Source organism: Candidozyma pseudohaemuli, assembly GCF_003013735.1.
Source record: "Candidozyma pseudohaemuli strain B12108 chromosome Unknown scaffold00010, whole genome shotgun sequence".
Classification (NCBI taxonomy): Eukaryota; Fungi; Ascomycota; class Pichiomycetes; order Serinales; family Metschnikowiaceae; genus Candidozyma; species Candidozyma pseudohaemuli.
In genome coordinates this window covers 321382-340935 of record NW_020194444.1, presented here as the reverse complement: position 1 = coordinate 340935, position 19554 = coordinate 321382, and the positions used below count along the sequence as shown (strand labels likewise).

General features: G+C 49.1%; 8 protein-coding genes and 1 non-coding gene across 9 annotated transcripts; 5 read left to right on the top strand and 4 right to left on the bottom strand.

Annotated features, from left to right (window-relative positions):
- Positions 1–1639: 1639 nt before the first annotated feature.
- C7M61_003782 (cytochrome-b5 reductase) lies at positions 1640–2554 on the top strand (the record flags this gene model as incomplete). Its single annotated transcript, XM_024859116.1, has 1 exon — positions 1640–2554. The coding sequence occupies one exon, from the start codon at positions 1640–1642 to the stop codon at positions 2552–2554; it is 915 nt and encodes a 304-aa protein (XP_024712790.1).
- A 405-nt stretch (positions 2555–2959) lies between these two features.
- C7M61_003781 (pyridoxine 4-dehydrogenase) lies at positions 2960–3991 on the top strand (the record flags this gene model as incomplete). Its single annotated transcript, XM_024859115.1, has 1 exon — positions 2960–3991. The coding sequence occupies one exon, from the start codon at positions 2960–2962 to the stop codon at positions 3989–3991; it is 1032 nt and encodes a 343-aa protein (XP_024712789.1).
- A 901-nt stretch (positions 3992–4892) lies between these two features.
- C7M61_003780 (uncharacterized protein) lies at positions 4893–5486 on the bottom strand (the record flags this gene model as incomplete). Its single annotated transcript, XM_024859114.1, has 1 exon — positions 4893–5486. One exon carries the CDS (start codon positions 5484–5486, stop codon positions 4893–4895), a length of 594 nt encoding a protein of 197 aa, XP_024712788.1.
- A 445-nt stretch (positions 5487–5931) lies between these two features.
- On the top strand, positions 5932–6051 carry C7M61_003779. The gene has a single exon (XR_003025417.1). It is a non-coding gene; the product is annotated as a 5S ribosomal RNA (ribosomal RNA).
- Positions 6052–6959: 908 nt separating this feature from the next.
- C7M61_003778 (mitochondrial 54S ribosomal protein uL2m) lies at positions 6960–8036 on the top strand (the record flags this gene model as incomplete). The annotated part of the gene is made up of 1 exon (XM_024859113.1): positions 6960–8036. The coding sequence occupies one exon, from the start codon at positions 6960–6962 to the stop codon at positions 8034–8036; it is 1077 nt and encodes a 358-aa protein (XP_024712787.1).
- An 808-nt stretch (positions 8037–8844) lies between these two features.
- Positions 8845–9435, bottom strand: C7M61_003777 (uncharacterized protein; the record flags this gene model as incomplete). The annotated part of the gene is made up of 1 exon (XM_024859112.1): positions 8845–9435. The coding sequence occupies one exon, from the start codon at positions 9433–9435 to the stop codon at positions 8845–8847; it is 591 nt and encodes a 196-aa protein (XP_024712786.1).
- A 1234-nt stretch (positions 9436–10669) lies between these two features.
- EST3 (telomerase subunit) lies at positions 10670–11290 on the bottom strand (the record flags this gene model as incomplete). Its single annotated transcript, XM_024859111.1, has 1 exon — positions 10670–11290. The coding sequence occupies one exon, from the start codon at positions 11288–11290 to the stop codon at positions 10670–10672; it is 621 nt and encodes a 206-aa protein (XP_024712785.1).
- Positions 11291–11353: 63 nt separating this feature from the next.
- Positions 11354–13924, bottom strand: C7M61_003775 (tRNase Z; the record flags this gene model as incomplete). Its single annotated transcript, XM_024859110.1, has 1 exon — positions 11354–13924. The coding sequence occupies one exon, from the start codon at positions 13922–13924 to the stop codon at positions 11354–11356; it is 2571 nt and encodes an 856-aa protein (XP_024712784.1).
- Positions 13925–17062: 3138 nt separating this feature from the next.
- C7M61_003774 (uncharacterized protein) lies at positions 17063–18982 on the top strand (the record flags this gene model as incomplete). The annotated part of the gene is made up of 1 exon (XM_024859109.1): positions 17063–18982. The coding sequence occupies one exon, from the start codon at positions 17063–17065 to the stop codon at positions 18980–18982; it is 1920 nt and encodes a 639-aa protein (XP_024712783.1).
- Between the last annotated feature and the right edge of the window lie 572 nt (positions 18983–19554).

Here is a 19554-nt window from a genome sequence, read left to right as displayed (position 1 = left end):
ATACTTGTCCGTTTAATTGTCTTCTTGTATTTATTCAATTTCTTGTGGTATAGAATTGATGGCTAGATTGGTAACCATACTGGGCTGCATTGACGAGGTGACATGGCGATAGTCGCCAGAAATAGCCGAAACGCTGCCTAATCGGGACGCCGTTGGACAAGCGAAGCACGCCTTTTTTTTACGAGTCCTAGACCGTCGCTTAGCCCACCGTTGATGTGCCTCAGGGGAGTATTCAGGCACCTTTTTGCAGCCACCCAAGCCATTGTGGGAAACGGACAAGAACAATAAAAATCTTGATTGTAAGCATTTTTCGGTTTTTCAAAATGCCCATTGTTTACCTCGGAACGGCCTCTTCTCCGATTAGTCTGGCGCTCGTCTAAGTCGTCTGGATTTCTGCAACACTGCTTAAGTTCACGCAGCCCTAGCATTCCCAGCTGTGACGGCTGCAAGCGAAGCTGGCTAGTCTGGCGGAATTTTAGTAATATTCGGTCAAAAGGAGCCAAGAGGCGGTGGAGTTGGAGAATTAAGGAGAATGGCTTTTGTGGGTTGAAACGGTCCCCATGGTCAATGGGGTATAATGGCTGAATTTCTTCACTCCAGACATCACACAAAAAGGCACGGTTCCTGAAAAAATGCATGTTTGGCGGAGTTGCCGAAAGGCTATTTTTGTCGGTGTCGGGAGACCCGGTGTCGGGAGACCCTGAAGGTGGATGTGGGGGTATCCGAGGGTTGAGTTGACGAGGTGTAGAGGCTACCAGGGTTGGGGCATAACTAGGTGTAGGGGTAGAAAATTGTAATAATAAGAGCAGAAACGAGAAATTGAGAGGTGAGTGGGTTGGTGAGTTTGGTTGGCTTCTTTTGTGGATGGTTGTAAAGTAGTGTAGCTGAATACTATCGATGTGGCACCTCTCAGAAGTAGAGGCCCACCACTAATTCACAGCAACAGCAACAAAACACGATTTTCTCGATTTGTGAAACATCCAGCACCTAATTGGCCATTGGCTTCTGGCTGCCGCTTTTAAGCAACTTTTAGAGATGTTGGTGGCTTCTTGACGATAGATGGGCCAGACTCATGGACAGACTCAAATGTTCCAGACTTTTCCATGGAACTAGGGCCGGCCAGAAGCCAGAAAACAGCAATCCAGCAAAAACAGGCCATTTTCTAAAAAAATTAGTTTTTACGAAATCGAAGCTTTGCCCGGACATTCCCCGGAGTGTCTCCATATGGGGTGATTTTCGTGCCGAGGGACTGCCGAGAGGGATTCCCATGGACTACAATTACACTACTTCGAGGGAGTTGGAAATTCGAGGATTTCGGTTTTTTATCAAAAACGGGCCGATCTTTCCCAAAACGGCACTTTTTTCGAGTCATCGCTGGAATTCCCCGGCTGTGTTGGTCCTTCCATAAGGTTCTGTCGAACTTTTCGCAGCCAAGAGAAGCACCAACTATTCCACGCAAACAGCCATGAAATCCATAAAAAAAGGCACCCCCTGAAAGCTCACGCCCCAATTTGCCACACACAACATAAATTTAACTCCTGGAGGCAGTGACACCCGGAAAATGGGAAAATCCCTCCTGGGTCACGTGACCACACACCCACCTACTAATGCGATGCTCTGGTTTCTTCAAACCACAACCATGGAAGACAAAAGAGAGCTCCTCAAGCAACCGCTCCACGGGATCTACATCCCCATCGGCCTCATTCTCTTCGGCACCTTCCTCTTCGGCTGGGAGTACATGCCGTACAGCATTGCCTTCATCGTCATTGTGTGTTCGTGGAACTTTTATGAGGCGTGGAGTCGAAGACTGCTGGTTGAGCCCGTCAGATGGAACGAGTTGGCGTTGATCGACAAGACGGTCATTTCCAGAAACCTGGCCATCTACAGATTCAAGCTCAACCACGAAGACGAGGTTCTCCACGTGCCTACCGGTCACAATGTCGCCTGTTGTTTTACCATTGACGGGAAGGACGAGATCAGGTACTACACGCCGATTCTGAACCGCTTTGACACGGGCTTTTTCGACATTCTCGTCAAGCTGTACCCTCAGGGCAAGGTTTCGAGGAAATTCGCTGCTCTCAAGGAAGGCCAGACCGTGTTGTTCCGTGGTCCTGTTGGCCGTTTGGAATATGAAACCAACATGGCCAAACACATTGGCTTGGTGGCCGGCGGCTCGGGAATCACGCCTATTTTGCAGGTGATCACCCAGGTCATCACGACCCCCGAGGACGACACGAAACTCTCGCTTATTTACGCCAACGAAACCGCCAACGATATCTTGTTGAAGGCCGAGTTGGACGAGATCGCAAGAAAGTACCCCAACTTCTCCGTGCACTACACCTTGAGCCACCCTCCTGCGGAGTGGGACGGTTCCACGGGGTACGTGACCTCCGAGATGATGCAAACCCACTTGCCTCCTCCGCTGCTGGAGAACAGGCTCTTTGTGTGTGGACCTCCCGAGATGAAACGTAGTCTTATTGAGATCTCCCAGGGCTTGGGCTGGGACAAGACCACGATGAAGTCTGCTCCATCCGACCAGGTTTTCTGCTTTTGAGTGGGAGCAGGCTGTGGAAATGGCTGCGAAATAGGCACCGTTTGCGAATCTGGAGAACGTTGAGATTCGGAGTGCCTGCCTAATCGGGACACGTGCTTCGCCTTCGCTGGCGGAGACAGCCGCCGCTAGAACGTGATCCGCGTCGGTTATGCTTTTAGAACAAGGTCTAAAAGACCATTATCAGCAGCACTGAGCCACAGAACGGATGTACTTCTGCAAACGGGCATATTCCTGCACACAAGCCACCGTCGTCCATTGACAGGTGGAATTTCCCAATCGGGCCCTACGCCCGGCGTTGCTTCATCGCCTGCTACTCAAGAGCTCACCGTTTACTATAAAAGAGCCTCCACCCGTCCAATTGCAAACCCCCATTCCAGAAACAGTTATCAAATAGATCCAAAAAAAATGTCCGTGCAAATCCCAGGAAAGTTCGCCTACGGTACCATGTCCATGACCTGGACTCCAGAGCCCATCTCCAACGAGCAAGGCTTCGAGTGTTTGAAACATGCCATTGAGAAACACAACACCCAGCTTATCGTCGGTGGCGAGTTCTACGGCCCCAACGACATCAATATGAAGTTGAAGGAGGAGTTTTGGAAGAAGTACGGCGCCAATTACCCCGATTTGATTGTCTCCATGAAGGGCGGCTTCAACTTGCAAAAGTTCGCCCCAGACGGATCTAAGGAGTCCGTGACCAAGTCCATTGAGAAGCTCGCCTCGTACTTCCCCTCCGACAAGTCCAAGAGACCCAAGTTGCTCTTTGAGGTTGCCAGAGTGGACCCTACCATTCCTTACGAGCAGACCATCGGCTACATCAACGAATTTGTTGAAAAGGGCATCATCGACGGTATTTCGCTTTCGGAAGTCGGCGCCGGCTCGATCCAAAAAGCCCTCTCCGTTGCTCCTGTCTCGGTGGTCGAGGTGGAGTTCCACTTGATGTGCCAAGATATTCTCCACAATGGTGTTCTTGAGGAATTGAGCAAGCACAACATCCCTGTGATTGCGTACTCCCCCTTGAACCGTGGTTTCCTCACCGAGTTTGCCGCTAACGACTTGGAGGGCTACCTCAAGTTGTGCAACCGTCCTGGTGACATCAGAGGTGGTTTGGGCAAGTTTTCCGGCGACAACTTCTGGCACAATGCCAAGTTGGTGAAGGCGTTGCAGGAGTACGCACACAAGAAGGGCACCACTTTGGAGTCGCTCTCTTTGCTGTGGATTTCTTCCGTCGGCGGGTCCGAGAACCTCTACGGCATCAGAAAGATCCCCAAGATTTTGCCCATCACTTCGGGCACCACCGTGCCCAAGATTGACCGTAACTTGGGCTCTCCCATCGAGTTGACCAGACAAGACTTGGAGGAGATCAAGGCCATCTGTGACGCCCACCCAGTCAAGGGCTACCGTTACAACGAGCAGGCTGAGGCCCTCAGTTTTGCCTAAGCAATGTGTATATTTTGAATGGACAGGTTATTGGAAAGGTGCTTGTAGTTTGAATTGACAGGTAATGATGGAAAGTTGTAGGGTATTGAGTTGGGAGGAGTAGGCGTTTCAGTTATTTATTGAACAGTCTAGGAGTTTTTGAGGTGGTTTGGGGGTCTCAGCATGCTAGTGAGCGATCGAGGTGCTGAAAAAGCTCTAAAATAAGGAAAGTCATTCAGTATGTTGGTGTGAATGCCTCTCGATGAATCTGTATGTGTTCTAACAACGAGATGCTGTGATGTCGATATAGTCAAAGGAGTTTGAATATCGGCAAGAATGCCACTTTGAAGGAAATAAAGAACCGACATCTTGAATAATATGATTGAACTTCTCAAGCAGAATTCTTTGAATCCAATTACCTGCTAGTTGTACATTTTGGATCAAATCACCTGTAAGTTGTACATCTACTTGTGCATTTGTTGATATCACCATACCACAAGAGACCGTTGCACCTAACGGTTTTAAACAGCCGATCGAGATATACAAGAACAATCAGTAAACTGAAGAAAAGCTGCTCTATATAAAGAATCGATAAAAGAAGCATTTGCCTTTTGACGTCACGATGTGGTGCAGGATTTTGCAACCATTCTACCCATAAGCCTCGTAAATCTCCCATTGTACTTATTCGTCAAGAGCCCTGAACAACGAATCATTTTAAAAATCTATTTTTTTCCTTTTTACTTAATGAATATCAGATCAATAAAAAAAAAAACAAACAAACATACATTCATGGAATCCTCTGTAAAAAGTCCACTAACCATCCTCAAATAACGGCATCCTGTGCACCCCTTGAAGACATACCCCTCAACCAAACGGATACGAATCAAGGGGGTGCGGGGCATCTCCTGATCATTTTGGCCGCTCAGGTATAAATACGAGGCCTTTCCCTGCTTTCACGAAATCGGGGGAGTCTTGATTGATTTCCCCCAACACGGATGCGAAGCAATCTGGAAGGAAGCAGGTCTACCATGGTCTTGCGAACACGACAGCCAACCTCCTTTCTTTGATTTTGGGCAAAAGGAGTGTTTGCTCCTTCTGTCGACATCTCTGCAGAATTGGTAGAAAGTTGTTTTTGAAGGGCTGCGTTCGCAGTGTGGAATCCTTTCAACTTCTCAAAGGCCATCGTTCTCATAGCCTTTTCCATATCATTAACCGATATGTTATAAGGATTGTCAATCTCCATTGCGAGATTGTGATCATTATAAGAGAAGTAATTCAACTTAACTTTCAATTCGGAGGCGGAATGAGCATCCTTGATGAATTTTTCCTGCTGAATTCTCCTGAAGTTGGATTCTTTACCATCGTGGCAAAAGAAAGCCTCCTTCATAAGAAATTCGAGGTCGTCAATCTCAGAATCTTCGAAAGTTTGCTCATAATCCTGATCATCCTCAGGATTCCGGTAATGTAACTCCGAATACCGTTGGATTTTGCGTCTGAGCGTACTATTGAGGTACATCCAATTTTTTTCTTTTTTTTTATTGATGATGTCAAGGATAATTTGATTCTTGTCATAACTGGGAACTATGTTTTTGTTTGTTTTATGTTTTTCAAGAAAAATCAAGCGAATTAAATCAAGTGTTGTAGGAAGCTCTATGCCTTATCTGCTGATGGGGTATTCTCTACTTTTCAATGTTCTCTTGTTTTTTGCACTTTGGGGAAGCACCGTAGGGAGGTATTTCTTTACTATAAGGCATTTTAGCACCAAGGTTAATTTTCACAATTTAACTTGTAAATCTAAGTGGTTTCAGTGGATCGCTATGAGCCTACTACACTGGTTTCCTGCATACAACATCCATGCTAAACTGCTTTTCAATTTGATAAATATTTAAAATTTCCTGCATACAACTACACAGTCAGATTTTCCGGCTCCATATAGTGCGCCAAAATTGTTCACTTTCGGTTGCGGCCACCGGGGGTAGGGTAAAATACTGTTTCCCGTCCGATCAACGAGCGTCAAGCCGCCCACCGCCACAGTGAGTAATACAGTGGGAGATCATGTGTGAAATTGTGGTGCTGCAATCTTTTTGCCCTCCTTTTTACTTTTATACGTAAACGAAAAGCAATTTAATGAGTTCTATTAATTAGGAATTTCATCTACGTGATGTTTGGTTTCGTCATTCTCGTGTTATTCACCACCCGTTCTTTTGTCTTAGTGTGCGACGCAGTACTATTGGATCTCTTCTCAGTTCTCATAACACGGTGAACTCAAACTACCCACATGGGTGATCCGGTTTGTGAAGGATGCCTTTCACTACCAAATAGCCGCGGTTTCTGATTAAAAGTAACTTTTGTCAATCTTAGACATTTACAGCATGAACAGCTTAATCACTTCTTTTTAGACTGGCTGCGAAATACCAAAAACGGCCCTACGCCTTATATTTACAAAAACAACCAAAACCCAACTACAAGTCGACGACATCCCAAAATCCCGAACTCTCAAAATCTAAGAAGTTCATTCAGAATAAGTCTGTCAGGATATGGCTCGATACACACGGCGAGACTGTTCAGGACACTGATCTTAGGTCGACACTCTCAGCAAAAGTAACAAACGAAATCGTCCTAGAGATTGCCTTTCAAACAAAATGGCTTACATTACCCTTACAAACACATTTCATTTTGAAAAAAAAAAAAAAAAAAATAGAAAGACCCATCAAGGACCACCCTACCTGACCGTCTTCCTCAGTACCTCCCCAGTATATGAAGACTGCAACCACCCATGCGAATACCCCCAGTTATCTCCACGCCCACCCAACCAAAAACAACCAAAACCACATTAAAAAAACCGCCATCTCCCATTCTCCAAAACGCCCCCCAATCCAGTCCCTCCCCATCGACTCCACGCCCAAATCGCCGTCACCTGGACAACTACGGCATCCTGCACAGACACCACCATAAAAATTTACCGCTGCTTTTCCATCCAAAACCCACCATGTTTTCCCTATCCAAGTGGCTGTGGGCACCCGTCACGCGGCAGGCGTTCCGTCTCCAGAGCACGGCGGCACGCAGCAGCCAGCTCCAGGGCGGCATGACGGAACTTGAAAAAAGAGAAGAAACCCACGCCAGGCAAAAGGCCTTGATGACCGCAGAAGTCAAGTTCAAGACGTTCGAGGCCGGCCCGGCCAGACCCGGATCGACGAATTTCAGAAAACCGATCCACGAGCATTTGTGGCGCGGCAAGCCCGTCAAGGAGTTGACGGCGCCCATGAAGAGAACCGCTGGTAGAAACAGCTCTGGTCACATTACCGTAAGAGGCCGTGGAGGTGGTCACAAGAGACGTGCCCGTCTTGTTGACTTCAACAGAGTCGTGGCCGGCCGCCAGAAAGTCGTCAGAATCGAGTACGACCCCAACAGAAGCGGCCACATTGCGCTTCTTCAGCACGAAGAAACAGGCAACCTTTCATACATCTTGGCGCCTCTGGGCGTCCGTGCTGGCGACCGCGTCGAGTCGCTTCGCCTGGGGCTTCCTAGAGATTTCGTCGAGGAGATGCAGAGAACCAACGACGGCGAGATCGACGAGGCGCTCTTGAACTCCCGAATCATGCAAAGAGGCAACTGCATGCCCTTGAGCATGATGCCCGTGGGAGCGGTGATGCACAACGTGGGCTTGCATCCCAACAGAGGCGGCCAGTTGGTGCGTGCTGCTGGTACTTTTGCCCGTTTGCTCACGAAAGAGTCCGACAAGAACAGAGCCATCATCAAGTTGAGCTCGGGCGAGCAGCGGTACGTCCGCTTGAACTGCTGTGCCACGTTGGGCACGGTGTCCAACAAAGCGCATGCTTTGACCAACTGGGGCAAGGCCGGTAGAAACAGACACAGGGGTTTCCGTCCCAAGGTCAGAGGTGTGGCCATGAACGCCAACGACCATCCTCACGGTGGTGGCCGTGGTAAGTCCAAGTCCAACAAGCTCTCGCAGTCGCCATGGGGCCTCAAGAAGTTTGTGCGGACCAGAAAGCACCATGCCAACAAGTTTAAGGTTGCCGACAGACCCCGTCGTTCCGACCCATAGTGTACATAGTAAAAGGCAATACATAGATGCTGGGAGGGGTGGTAGTATGTGTAGGTGAGAGCAGGTAGAGATTTAGTGGATGGTGATGGAGTGGAGTTGAGACTAGGGAGGTCAGGTTACATGTTTTGGGGGATGTATGGGTATCCATCGAAATGTGGCAGTTTGATGAGTTTCACGATTATTGAGTTTCATGATTAACGAGTTTAATGATTAATGAGATTCATGGTTTGGATAACATCTCTGAATTGAGATTTAGCCGAGTTTGTTCAATCATAAATTAGAAAAGCTCTCTAGAGCGTTGGTAGTATGGAGTCTGATACTACTAAGCGAAATTGCTCATCTACCAATCCACACCAGCTCTATAAATTGTCATAAAATGGGTACTCTCGTTGAGAAAAAATCAAATTTGTTCAAATAAGCAGAATTAAGAATGACTTACAAGAGCATTGATAATGCGGAGTTTGACACTCCACTTCATAGAAAGGTTCAACATGTCATACCAGCACTACACCCAATTCATCCATGAATTCGGCTAGTTCATGTAATTTAAGACATCCAATTCCTTAGCACTTCTCATATCACTTATTAGATTTCGACCAAAACTTCTGATTCATTCTCAATTCGAGTTCAGTACTGAATTCTGAGGTCCATGAGCCCCACAACTAAACAACCACACCCCACCATGCCAACCTCTTCTACCTCCCCCTCTACCTAAAAACACTTCTCCACAGAATCTACACCTCTACTTCATAAATCATAATCATTATCACAATCATATCATACTAAAATCACATCACCAGAGCCTCGCCTACATCTCCTCACAGAAAGGCAACCTGGCCCAGCCTAGCTGGACCTGGGCCCAGCAGAAAAAGCCCCTGGCGGCGTCCAAGAACTGCACGCCCCGGCCCGTCACAACCACGTACCCGGAACCCGCCAAAAGCGCCAAAAACGCAACCAAAAGGCACTTGTGGAAAACCCCAAGCAGCCGTCTTTCGGGACTGTGCATTCTGTTCCACACAAAGCGGGCCGTCAGCAACGCCAGGGCAAAAACCAGCGGCCGGGGAAGCGGCGCCAACGACTGGAACAGCGGCTGCGGCGACCGGGGCCTTTCGTCGCTGTAGACACTGGGTGCTTCTGATTCCTCCAGACGAGGTCCAAAAGAGATAAGCGGACGGAGCGACAGCATCAGGACGTCGTCGGTGGCGCCGTAGCGGATGCTCCGAGATTTTGTGGATCCCGATTTGACGGAGGCGGCGTTGACGGAGCCTTCAAGCAGCCGTCTGGACGTTTGTGCCTCGAGATCGAAGTCGTCGTCTCTGTTGCCGACTTTCAGGGCGAGGCGGGCGAGGCTGTCGAGCTGCTCGCTGAGGGACCTGGCGTGGGGTTTGAAGAAGACCATGGGGTGGATTTTGGGGGGATTTGGGGGAAATTTGTGTGTGGTGGTGGAGAAAGAGGTGGTTGGAAATGGCTGCAAAATGCGTCGCAGTGGGTGGGGTGGGGGAGTTGTGGAAGTGGTGGATAGGCCAGGTTGGGCAGAATATGGAATTGGCTGTTTTTGAAAGGAGAGACGTGGATTGGGCAGTTGTTGATTTGGCGGGTTTCGGGAAATGGGGTTCTTTGGGTAGCTGGGTATCTGGGTATCTGTGTATCTGGGTAGTACTGCTCAGTATGGACGTAGGTGACTTGCAATGATATGGGTACTCGGTGGGAATTGTACAGCAATATCCACTTGTTTGGCGTCTCTGGATTATTATGATTGAGCCGTATCGAAAAAGGTATTCGCTGTTTTCAGAACTGTGGTTTGGTGGCTTTAGGCAGATGGGCGGTATGGGTGGCCATGGTTGACCAACGATGTCAATGTAGTCTGTTTGGTGGAAGAAGCACAGCAGCATCCAATCAAATACCAATATTCAGTCATAAATAGAACGCTTCTAAGCACATAGAAGAGAGTTAGTTTTCTGGGTAGTCGCAGTTGGTGGTTGGTTGCCTAGACTATACCCAACCAGTGTCATGGAGTGCTCTCAGCGGCTTACCCAGATAGCGAGTATTTACAAAATTGAAACATCTCGCTTCATTCCGGAACTGCCTTTACTTTAAACTTGCAGTGCTGATTTTGGGTCATTTGGCCAAAAAGTGTTAGCTTAGTACATCTGTAGTCCATAGACACACCATAGACTCACGAAGAGATACCAGGTCAAATTCAAAGTCACCCGAATGGCCAAGAGTCACTCGGATAACTACCCTGAAAGTAGTGCTATTCTCTTGCAAACCACACAGAAGCCCACCATATTCAACACCCAGACATTCAACCATGGTGCCAACATCTACTCCACATACCCCATGTCGCTACCCATCCATCGAAGTCGTATTCCAGATTGATTCCTTCAAAACCCCGCCTTGCTCTCCAAACTATTCCCAAGCACTCACCATATAACCACCATCCTAGCCACTCCGCCATCCTCCATCCTACAACCATCTCACCACCCATCCATTCTATAAACCTTCCACAATCTATGCATCCACAACTTTTCCATAAACCCCTAAGGCTAGATCCCTCACCATAGGCTATATCCCTCGCCATCGCTTCAGGCTATATCCCTCGCCATCGCTAACTGCCAAATCCCTCTCCATCGCTAAGTCCCCAACTCCTCCTCATCAGATACCATATCCCCACACAAGTACCGCCGGGACGCCTCCAAGCCCAGCACATCCCCCTCCTCCATACAAAGCTCCAAGTACTCGGGATCACTGTACAAAAACGGAACCGCATCATCGTCCTTGGGTGGAACCCGAAGCTGCTGTTTCGTGAAGGAGTCCACAATCGTCACCTCTAGCACGAGAATGCCCAAACCGGGCTTGAGCTTAAGGCCAGGCACGGATCCAAAAAGCTGCGGAAGCTGTGTTATCGTGATGAACCGGAGATTGGCTTCTTTGATGAGGAGGATGGAGTTGATCGACATGTACGTGAGTCTCTCCAAATGCTTGTTTTCGTACTTTATGAGACTCTCCCTGCTAAAACAAACAAGCACTTTGTGACTGGCATCGTGGAGAATCGCCGTAAGCCTCCCGTCATTGTGTGCTTTGCAGAAACCTAGAATACGTAGTAGAGGTGTAGCTTTTATGTTCATGTCTTCTTCGCTTCTGTACACCACAAACCCCTTTTTGGCTAGCGGGTTCGTGTAGGTGGACTGCTTGTTGATGACGTCACGGACCAGCTCGAGAAGCCATGCCGGTAGGATGGGAATCGGGTGCATTGCTGATATGCGAAAAAGGCGAGTGTTGATGGTGTACTACACCTCGCTCGCAGGCTATATACATTAGGGTCGGCCCTGCACCTTCATCTTCTTGTAGTGAAGCCGTTTTTCTCTTTTTTGCTGCCGCTTGTCCATCATCTTGAGCCGGTCCTTGACCTGTCGCTCGCCTTCTTCTCCGGGCGAAAGTGCCGTGATGCTGTCAAAGAGCGGCTTCTGGAACCCAAACGTCTGGTACCGAACCGACATCGTGTCGTAGGCGTAGCACACGTCCATGTCGTCAAAACCAAATTCAGGGTCCACCTTGTGCTTGACAATGTTCTCCAGGACGTCGCCGAGGTACCGGTCGAGCATCTGGCACTGCTGCTCGTATTGCTGACAGGACCTGATGAAGGTGTGTTTTTCGGAATTTCGGGTGCTGTGGTGGGTGAGGAGAACCTTGGGGCACCGCATGAGCTGTGCCATTCTCACGGCCTCCGTGGTGGTGGTGTGCTTTTTGGCGAGTGCCTCTTCTATAAGATCGTCTTCGAGCGAGGCCTCGTGGATGAGCAAATCGGCGCCCTGTCCCGTTTTGAAGAAGCTGGGGTTTGGGCGGGTGTCTCCGGAAAACGACAATTTGAACGTTTCGTTCTCGGAAAGTCTGAATGTCATGTTCACCGAGTACGCCCAGTAGCAGTGGATGGCCCGGACGGTTTCCACTTTTTCTAGATGAACAGCATCGTAGAGCTCACGAATACGCTCTTCAGGAAGCGGGCCGAGCTTCTTACGGGGGATTGCCACGTTCAACTGGCCCGCATCAAAGGCTTTTTCGAAATCGGCAATATCCGCTTGTTGAAACTCGCTTTCACGGCGAGCATGGAAATCCTCGTTGCTGATGTAGACGAGCCGGCTGAGATCGATGCTGGAAAATTGCTTTTCGAGCTTGTACCACTCATTCAAAAAGTGGTCAAACTGCCACGGCAAGATCAAAAACAACTTGGCGTCGTTGTGTCTGTTGGTTTCGAACCATGCGTTGATCACCGAAACGAGCCCGAGATGGTGATCGGCGTGGAGGTGACTGAGATAAATAAGCTTGAGCTCTGTTAAGATTTGCTGCATCTGTTCGCCGTTGTTGTGGCTGAACATCCGCAACATCGTGCCCAAGGTGTTTTCACCGCCGTCTAGAATGACCGAGGTGAATTTGATCTCGCCAGTTTCCGTCTTGTAAGGAACTCTGACGAGGTTTGAAAGAACATTTCTGTAAATAGCCGGAAGAGCCGATCCTGTTCCCACGGTGAAAACCTGAACATGGTCCTTCAACGATTGTGCGTTTTCGACCGGGTCCAACAGGATGATTTGCTTGCTCAAAAGCGACTCCAAGTCGGCTGCAATTTCCAGATCGGCAATGTGTTTGTTGTAAAGCGTCGCCCAGGAGTCGCTGGCCACCTTGGACTCGTCAAGCTCGATTCCCGTAGACGCAACGTTGAAGTTCTGAAGCATCTTGAGACCGACCGAATTGGGCAAACTTGGCCCGTTTTTCGTGTCGTGGTACGGAAGACAAAAATTGTCGTTCAGGAAGCACTTGAGCTTCATGTGGTGAACGATGGATGTCGTGAAAACAAGCGAATCGTCACACACCAGCTTGTGGCTGATGACGTGCTTGCAGTCTGCTGGGAACTTATTGATAAAATTGACATACGCCTCCAGCGTGAAGTCGATGTCGTCGCCCAAAAAGTGGTACACTAGTCCGACCTCCTCGTGTCCATGTGAATCGGACCTGCGGAACCACTCCTCGTTGTCGATGGTGTTCTGGAGGTAATGCTGGTTGGGAATGTCTATAATCACGGCTTTTCTGAACGTGTAGGGCGCCTCCAAAACCTGCTCGGGCTCGACCCACGATCCGTCTGTGCTCTGGACCCTTTGGCCCTGGGTGAGTTCTCTGAAAGCGACTCCTCGAGGAACACCCAACTCCATGGCCTTTTTCGGGTTGAATTTGCCTCTGACGGGGAGAAAACGAATCACGTACGAAAGCGACGGCTGGTTGTGGAGATGCAAGGACTGTGATGGGTCCGGGAGGGCTACATGCGTTTGGGCCTCTGTTTCGGACGGATCCAGTTTATAGGAGTCTGGGTCGTCGCTGTTGGCCTTGGAAGTGTCCTTTGGGAACATCAAGGAGGTGATTTTCGAGAGCTGGCGCTGGAAGACCGCCACGGCCTCTTCAGAGACCAGTTTTTTCGGCAAATCGCTGTCGATTTTCACCGGAAAGAGCATCACGGTCGAGTCGCCAATTACCTGGCCCGCGTGGGGCTCCAAAATGTTGAGTTCGATGCCACGGCGAAACACAAAGTAGCGCCATGTAGCCACAATATACGAAAGCACGCTTTTGCTGTTGGTAAACACATCAAGACCTCGGCTGGTGGCGTCGGAAGTGGTCAAAAAGAGGCCTGGAAGCCCGCCTATCTCAGACCAGAACTGCAAGTTGCCTGTCATAAACACAGACTTGAGTTTCCCGAGTCTCATGCTGTTTTCGTTAAGCGTTCGCTGAGTGCCTTCTGGCACCTTTCCAAATAAAAACTTCGAGCCCTCTCGCGTGTGAAGCATCACGAGCGGGTGCTGGGTATCGCTAGTTTTGTGGCAGACGGTCGTGAAGGTGAACATGGTGGAGGAGCTGTTGTCGATGTCTGGGAAGCTGGAGAAAAAAGTGGTATGGTGATTTGGCGAATTGAAGAGCTGAGGGGGCAAATCGCTGGCACGGGGGATTCGGGCACGGCGGGATTTGTGGCTGTGGCAGCGGAAAAAGGCGGTGGTTCGGGGCGTCACTCGACAAAAGTGACCCATATGAGTCTTGTTGAGATGGGTTTGCGATGCCGCGAAAGCACAGTGGTAGGTGGTGATTTGGTGAAGAAGAAAAATTTGGGGATTTTGGTGGAAGGAGATTTGATGGGGTATTTTTGGTGGGTGCTTTTTGGTGGAGAGGGAATTTTAATTGGGATGGTGGTGTTTGGTGGTGTTTGATGGTGTTTCGTGGTGGAGGTTGATGCGTTTTGCAACCATTGAGGTGAGGCCGATGGGTAGATGTGTGGTGCGTTCTTGAAGGGTGACAATCTGATTAGGGACAATTAATTATATGGGATTGTTGAGGTCTTTGGGAATTTCAGCTGTATGGGCCATTTGAACTGAAGTTGTTCCATATGGATTTTGGCCTTTTCTGGTGGGTCGAACTTGGAGATGGAGGGCATAAGATGCACAGAATGATGCGTAGGAGAAATGAAGTCAGAATTGGGCGAAATAGATTTCATAGAATTTCACGGTCTTACAGTTAAAAGGATATTTTGGTAATTTGAGAGGCCTATATCTTTGTCCTTCTAGAGCAGAGTTAGATGGTGGATCACTGTGCTCCAGCTGTATGATAAGGTATGGTCTACTAGGTTAAAGAGGCCAATTCCAGAATTAGAGCAGAATCATATTTCCATAGAAGAGACCTGTAAAAACTTCGAAGGAGCTCTCTAAAAACACGCTTGTGTAGGTTTGTTGCTTCCTAGAACTAAAGATACTATTCCTGAAAGTGTAGCTTCTTCAATCCTAAGAAAACACCACACTGCATCAGTCCATCGACAAACAGAACATTTGAATCTGTTGATACTCAGAGAACGCCCACACAACGCCTTCTCTCAAAAGCCCCAATTTCCAAAAAAGCCCCATTTTCTCGAGGCACCTTCTCGGTACGCCTCCACAAGCCCTCCACAATCATGACGTTGGTGCCCTGGATCTCCGGATCCCCCGTTTTTTACAAATCCTAAAATCTTCAAATCTCTCAAACACGTTGTCACGCTACGCCCACTCCACACCTCCAACCGTGTTGTTTGTTTTCCTACACCACCCACGAGGATCTCTTACGTCACCTACGCCAATCTCCAAACGCCACTATTCCAGCGCCACCACTTCCAGACCACGGAGCTCGATAAGCGGAATTACACAAAAACAAAGATTCCGATTGTTTTTTGGTGGTTTTGTGGAGGAACGTGGGGCAGATGTGTTGATGATGCAGCGATGGAAAACACGAGAGGAAGCCGATCCCAGGGCTTAGAAACACGGTCCGGGAAGACGTTTCCACAAAAAAAAAAAAAAAACTTAGAAACTAGTATAGATGTCAATCGCATCATCAATTGAATCACTGAAAATCAGCATCCACTTGGTCTGACTCGTAAACAAATACGCAAAAGCGATCTAGAAAGCGCACCCGAGACTCCCCGTGGAGCCCTGAAGATCTCTGTTACCGAGCAGATCAGGCTTAGAAACACGGTCCACAAACACCACGAGGTGACAAGAAGGACAACCAAAGCGACATCAAAATTATTCAAATCACTATTCAAATCACCAAATCACTAAAAATTGTTTGAAACTTCAACGTTTAACTTGGTAGTTTTTCCCGCTGAACCATGCCAAAAATCAGCCCGCACGAAACCGCCGCCCTACGGCCTCTTTTTTCTCGCAGTCACCCACTCCGAAGCGTCTGGGGTCGCACCATTTTGGGCCCCCGGTACCCCTCTGATTGTGCTCCGCATGCCCAAACTGGAAGGAGGGTTGCCGGCTGCTCGGGAAATAAAGGGGCGGGCGGTGCCGGTTTTTTTGTGATTTTGTAATTTGAATCTGTTGCAAAAGCCTGAAATCCGGTTGTGTGGTTTTTGGGCATTCTCGTTTATTTCGCTTCTCGTATCGCTTTCTCGCTTCTGCGTTGGGTTGGGTGCAAATACCGACATCTGCGACCCCGATTGGGAAACTCGGCCCTAAGCTCGGTGAAGCCGTCTGTCCATCCAACTTAGAATCCAAGCATTTTTGGAAGCTGTTTAAAAAAGAATTTGATTAAGGCTTTCACAAAGAATTAATCGGTTTTGTGGCTTTTTGGTTCCTGCCATCTCGTTCAATCCACTATTCCAAAGCCCCAGGGCTAATTTGTTCTGCGGCACTGCTGCAATAATACGTCTGCGGCAAAACAAGCATCTTGCATTTGCCTAATTGGTCAGGCCCATTGAAACACTTATAAGAAGGGATTTCCGGTTTTTTGGAACAGAGATATCCGCTTGCAGAGGTTTCTTCGAGGGTTCCGTTTTAGATCTTTTGGTAATTTAAGGGATTGCTTTTAAGATTTTGTTGAATCTCGCATTTGACCCTATTGCAACTTGACGTAAGTCGAACACTCCCTTTCAAACAAAAAGACAAGAATTCTCGATTGGACTTTTTGTCATATTGAAGAGCTAACCTGATATTTGCTTACCGTCGCTGAAAGCCCAATCCATTCATTACAGATTGATCCCCTGGAAGTCCATTCACTGCTTCCACTTCAGCTTTATACCTCCGAGTTCAGCAATTGTTCAATTGAACCCCTGACTCACTAACTATCGTTGAGACTTTGCTTACTAGTCCTGGAAAGTTCAACATCACCTAAACTCCGCTTTTTGGTCGTTGAAACCTCGCATTCAAACGTCCTTATCGTTGGCTAGTGCTCTGGAAGTGTACCTACACATTCACTTCCAACTACTGAATATCGAGTTTTCAGCCGCTCATCGTTTGAGCTCATTATCCCCTAGTTGCACTCTTCAACTCGTTGAGCTTCAGATCGCTGGACCAATTCGTTCTACGAGCCGCTCATTCAAACGCTGCCAACCGTCAACCTCATCTACCGTTGACAAAGCCTGTTTCGCAGCCACTGCCGAGCCTCAACCACCAATTGGCTAAAGCTCGCTAACCCACCAATCGGCTTAACCCACCAATCGGCTTAACCCACCAATCGGCTCAATGCACATCGTGGTCACCCTCCTCGCCCAGCTCATCCTCTCTTTCGCTTGGGCCGCCGCCGCAGCGCCAGACGGGTCGCCCCTGGGCGGCTACGCACCCGCCCACGTCTCGTGCCCCAACTCCACCCTCCTCCGTGAAGGCAGCCTGATCTCCGAGGCCGAAAAAGACTGGATCGCCCTGCGTGCCGAGATCGCCGACGCCGCCCTCGCCGACTTCCTCGACGAGCACCTCCCGGGCGCCAACGGCTCCTGCCGCCTCGCCACCGCCTTCTCTGGCGGCGGCTACCGTGCCATGTTTGTAGGAGCAGGCGAACTTGCCGCCATTGACTCACGTTCCGAAGGCACGCTGCCGCTCAAGGGCCTCCTCCAGGCGAGCTCCTACATCGCAGGGCTCCTGGGCGGGCTGTGGCTTCTCAGTCTGGTGGCGCTTCAGGGGTGGCCTCAGGTTGAGAACATCGTGGACAGTGGGCTCTGGAACGCCACAAGCCAAAACTCGTTGATCGACACGTCGGACTTCTTGGGGCTCGCGTGGGCCGTCGTCACGGCAAACTACAACCGCTTGTTGACGCACGTGCGCCACTGGGAAAAGAGTGGAAAAGGGATCGGTGAGGAAATCAAGGCGAAGGAATCCGCGGGCTTTTATACTTCGCTTACCGATGTGTGGGGTCGCGGTCTTGCACACCAGTTTTTTCCCCTGCAGAACAACTACTATGCTCCAGCACTCTGGCTGGATTTGGCTGAGGCTGATTTTTTTAAAAACCACCTGATGCCGTTTCCGTTGGTGACGGCGTTGGCCAGAAGGCCCGACTCGCTCGTGTACGATTTGAACCTGCCGGTAGTGGAATTCAATCCCCTTGAAATGGGCTCCTTCGATACCTCCATCAACTCTTTTTTTCCCACGCGGTACTTGGGCACTGAAGTCGATAACGGTAAAGTTTCTGGAAATTGCACTCGGGGCTTTGATAATGCCGCTTTTGTGTACGGAACGTCGTCGTCGTTGTTCAACCAGTTTTTGAACACCCTAGTTTGTCCAGACTGTGATCAGCTTCCGGGTCTCATCAAGTGGTTTGTGCGGAACCTCCTCAACAGAATGTCCCGCCAGAAAGAGGATATCGCCATTTACAATCCAAACCCGTTTTTCGGATCGGAGCACGCGGCGTCGCTGAATGTATCGACCAGTGAATCGCTTTTCCTTATGGACGGTGGAATTGGTGGTGAATACCTCCCTCTTTCCTCCTTGATGAACACCCACCGTGAGGTGGATACCGTTTTGGCGTTCGATAATAACCCCGGCGGATGGCCGGATGGGTCCTCCTTGGTCAACGCGTTCCGCCGTTCGCAGACCTACGAAGGTCGATCAACAATTTGTCCCTGGGTCCCCGGTGAAGACACCTTTTTGGCTCACAACTTCACCGCTCGTCCTGTTTTCTTTGGATGCGACGCTAAAAACCAGACGGACCTCGTCAAAGACGACGTGGTGCCGCCGCTCGTGATCTACCTCGCCAACCGTCCGTTTGAGTTCTTTTCCAACCAGAGCACGCTTCAGTTGGCGTGGCCTGATGACAAGAAAAAGGCGACCATCCAGAACGGTTACGATATCGCTTCTCAGATGAATGGTACTGTGGATGCTTCCTGGGGCACGTGTGTGGCTTGTGCGTTGGTCAGAAGAGACCAGGAGCGCCAGGGAGTCGAGCAGAGCGAGGAGTGTCAGCGTTGTTTTGAAAAGTACTGCTGGGACGGTTCTGTCTATGAGGGTCCAACTTATTACAGGCCTGTGAACTATACCGTCGATGGACTCACCAACAGTAGCATGACGCTTTGGGGCAATAACCTGATTCCCGTGGATACGAGCCTGGGTGGAGGCTTCAGTATCTGGAGCGTGCTTCTCAGTGTTTTGAGGTCGATCTTTTCGTGGTTTTGATGGCTGCAAAAAGCGCAAATTTCTGCAAGCGAAGCTGTCAAGACGCGGCTTAGCTGCGGCGCGATAGCCGCAGCACCTAGGCGAGTGGATAGTTAATGAGAATATGATGAGGTGATTGTAGGGGGAGGTAGACGAGGGGGGGATTTGGTTAGAGAGGATCAATGGATTTGGTTTGAAAGCAGGGTTCCGATGTTGCGGCTATGGTGTGAATCAAAATTGGTCTTTGTATGAGTGTGATGTCAGGGTTCTACGGTAAGGTTCGGACTAGCTTCTGATGAATTGATTTCTTGTGAGATATTTCTGTTTTCGTAATTTTGGCATGATGAATATTTTGTCAGTGGGTTGGTACTACAAAACTATCACTCGCAGTCTGGTCCTCAGTATGACGAAGAGGCAATTAAGGCACAATTACTGACATTGCGAGCCCAAAGTCTATTCCACGAAGTCTATTTCTAAAGCGTCTCTCTCAAAAGTCTCTTTCTATAATTCGTTTAGTGAGGTTTACTCAAAGTCTTCGAAATGCGTGGAAAGAAATAAAACAAGGACTGAGTACATATCTGCCATGCTACTGC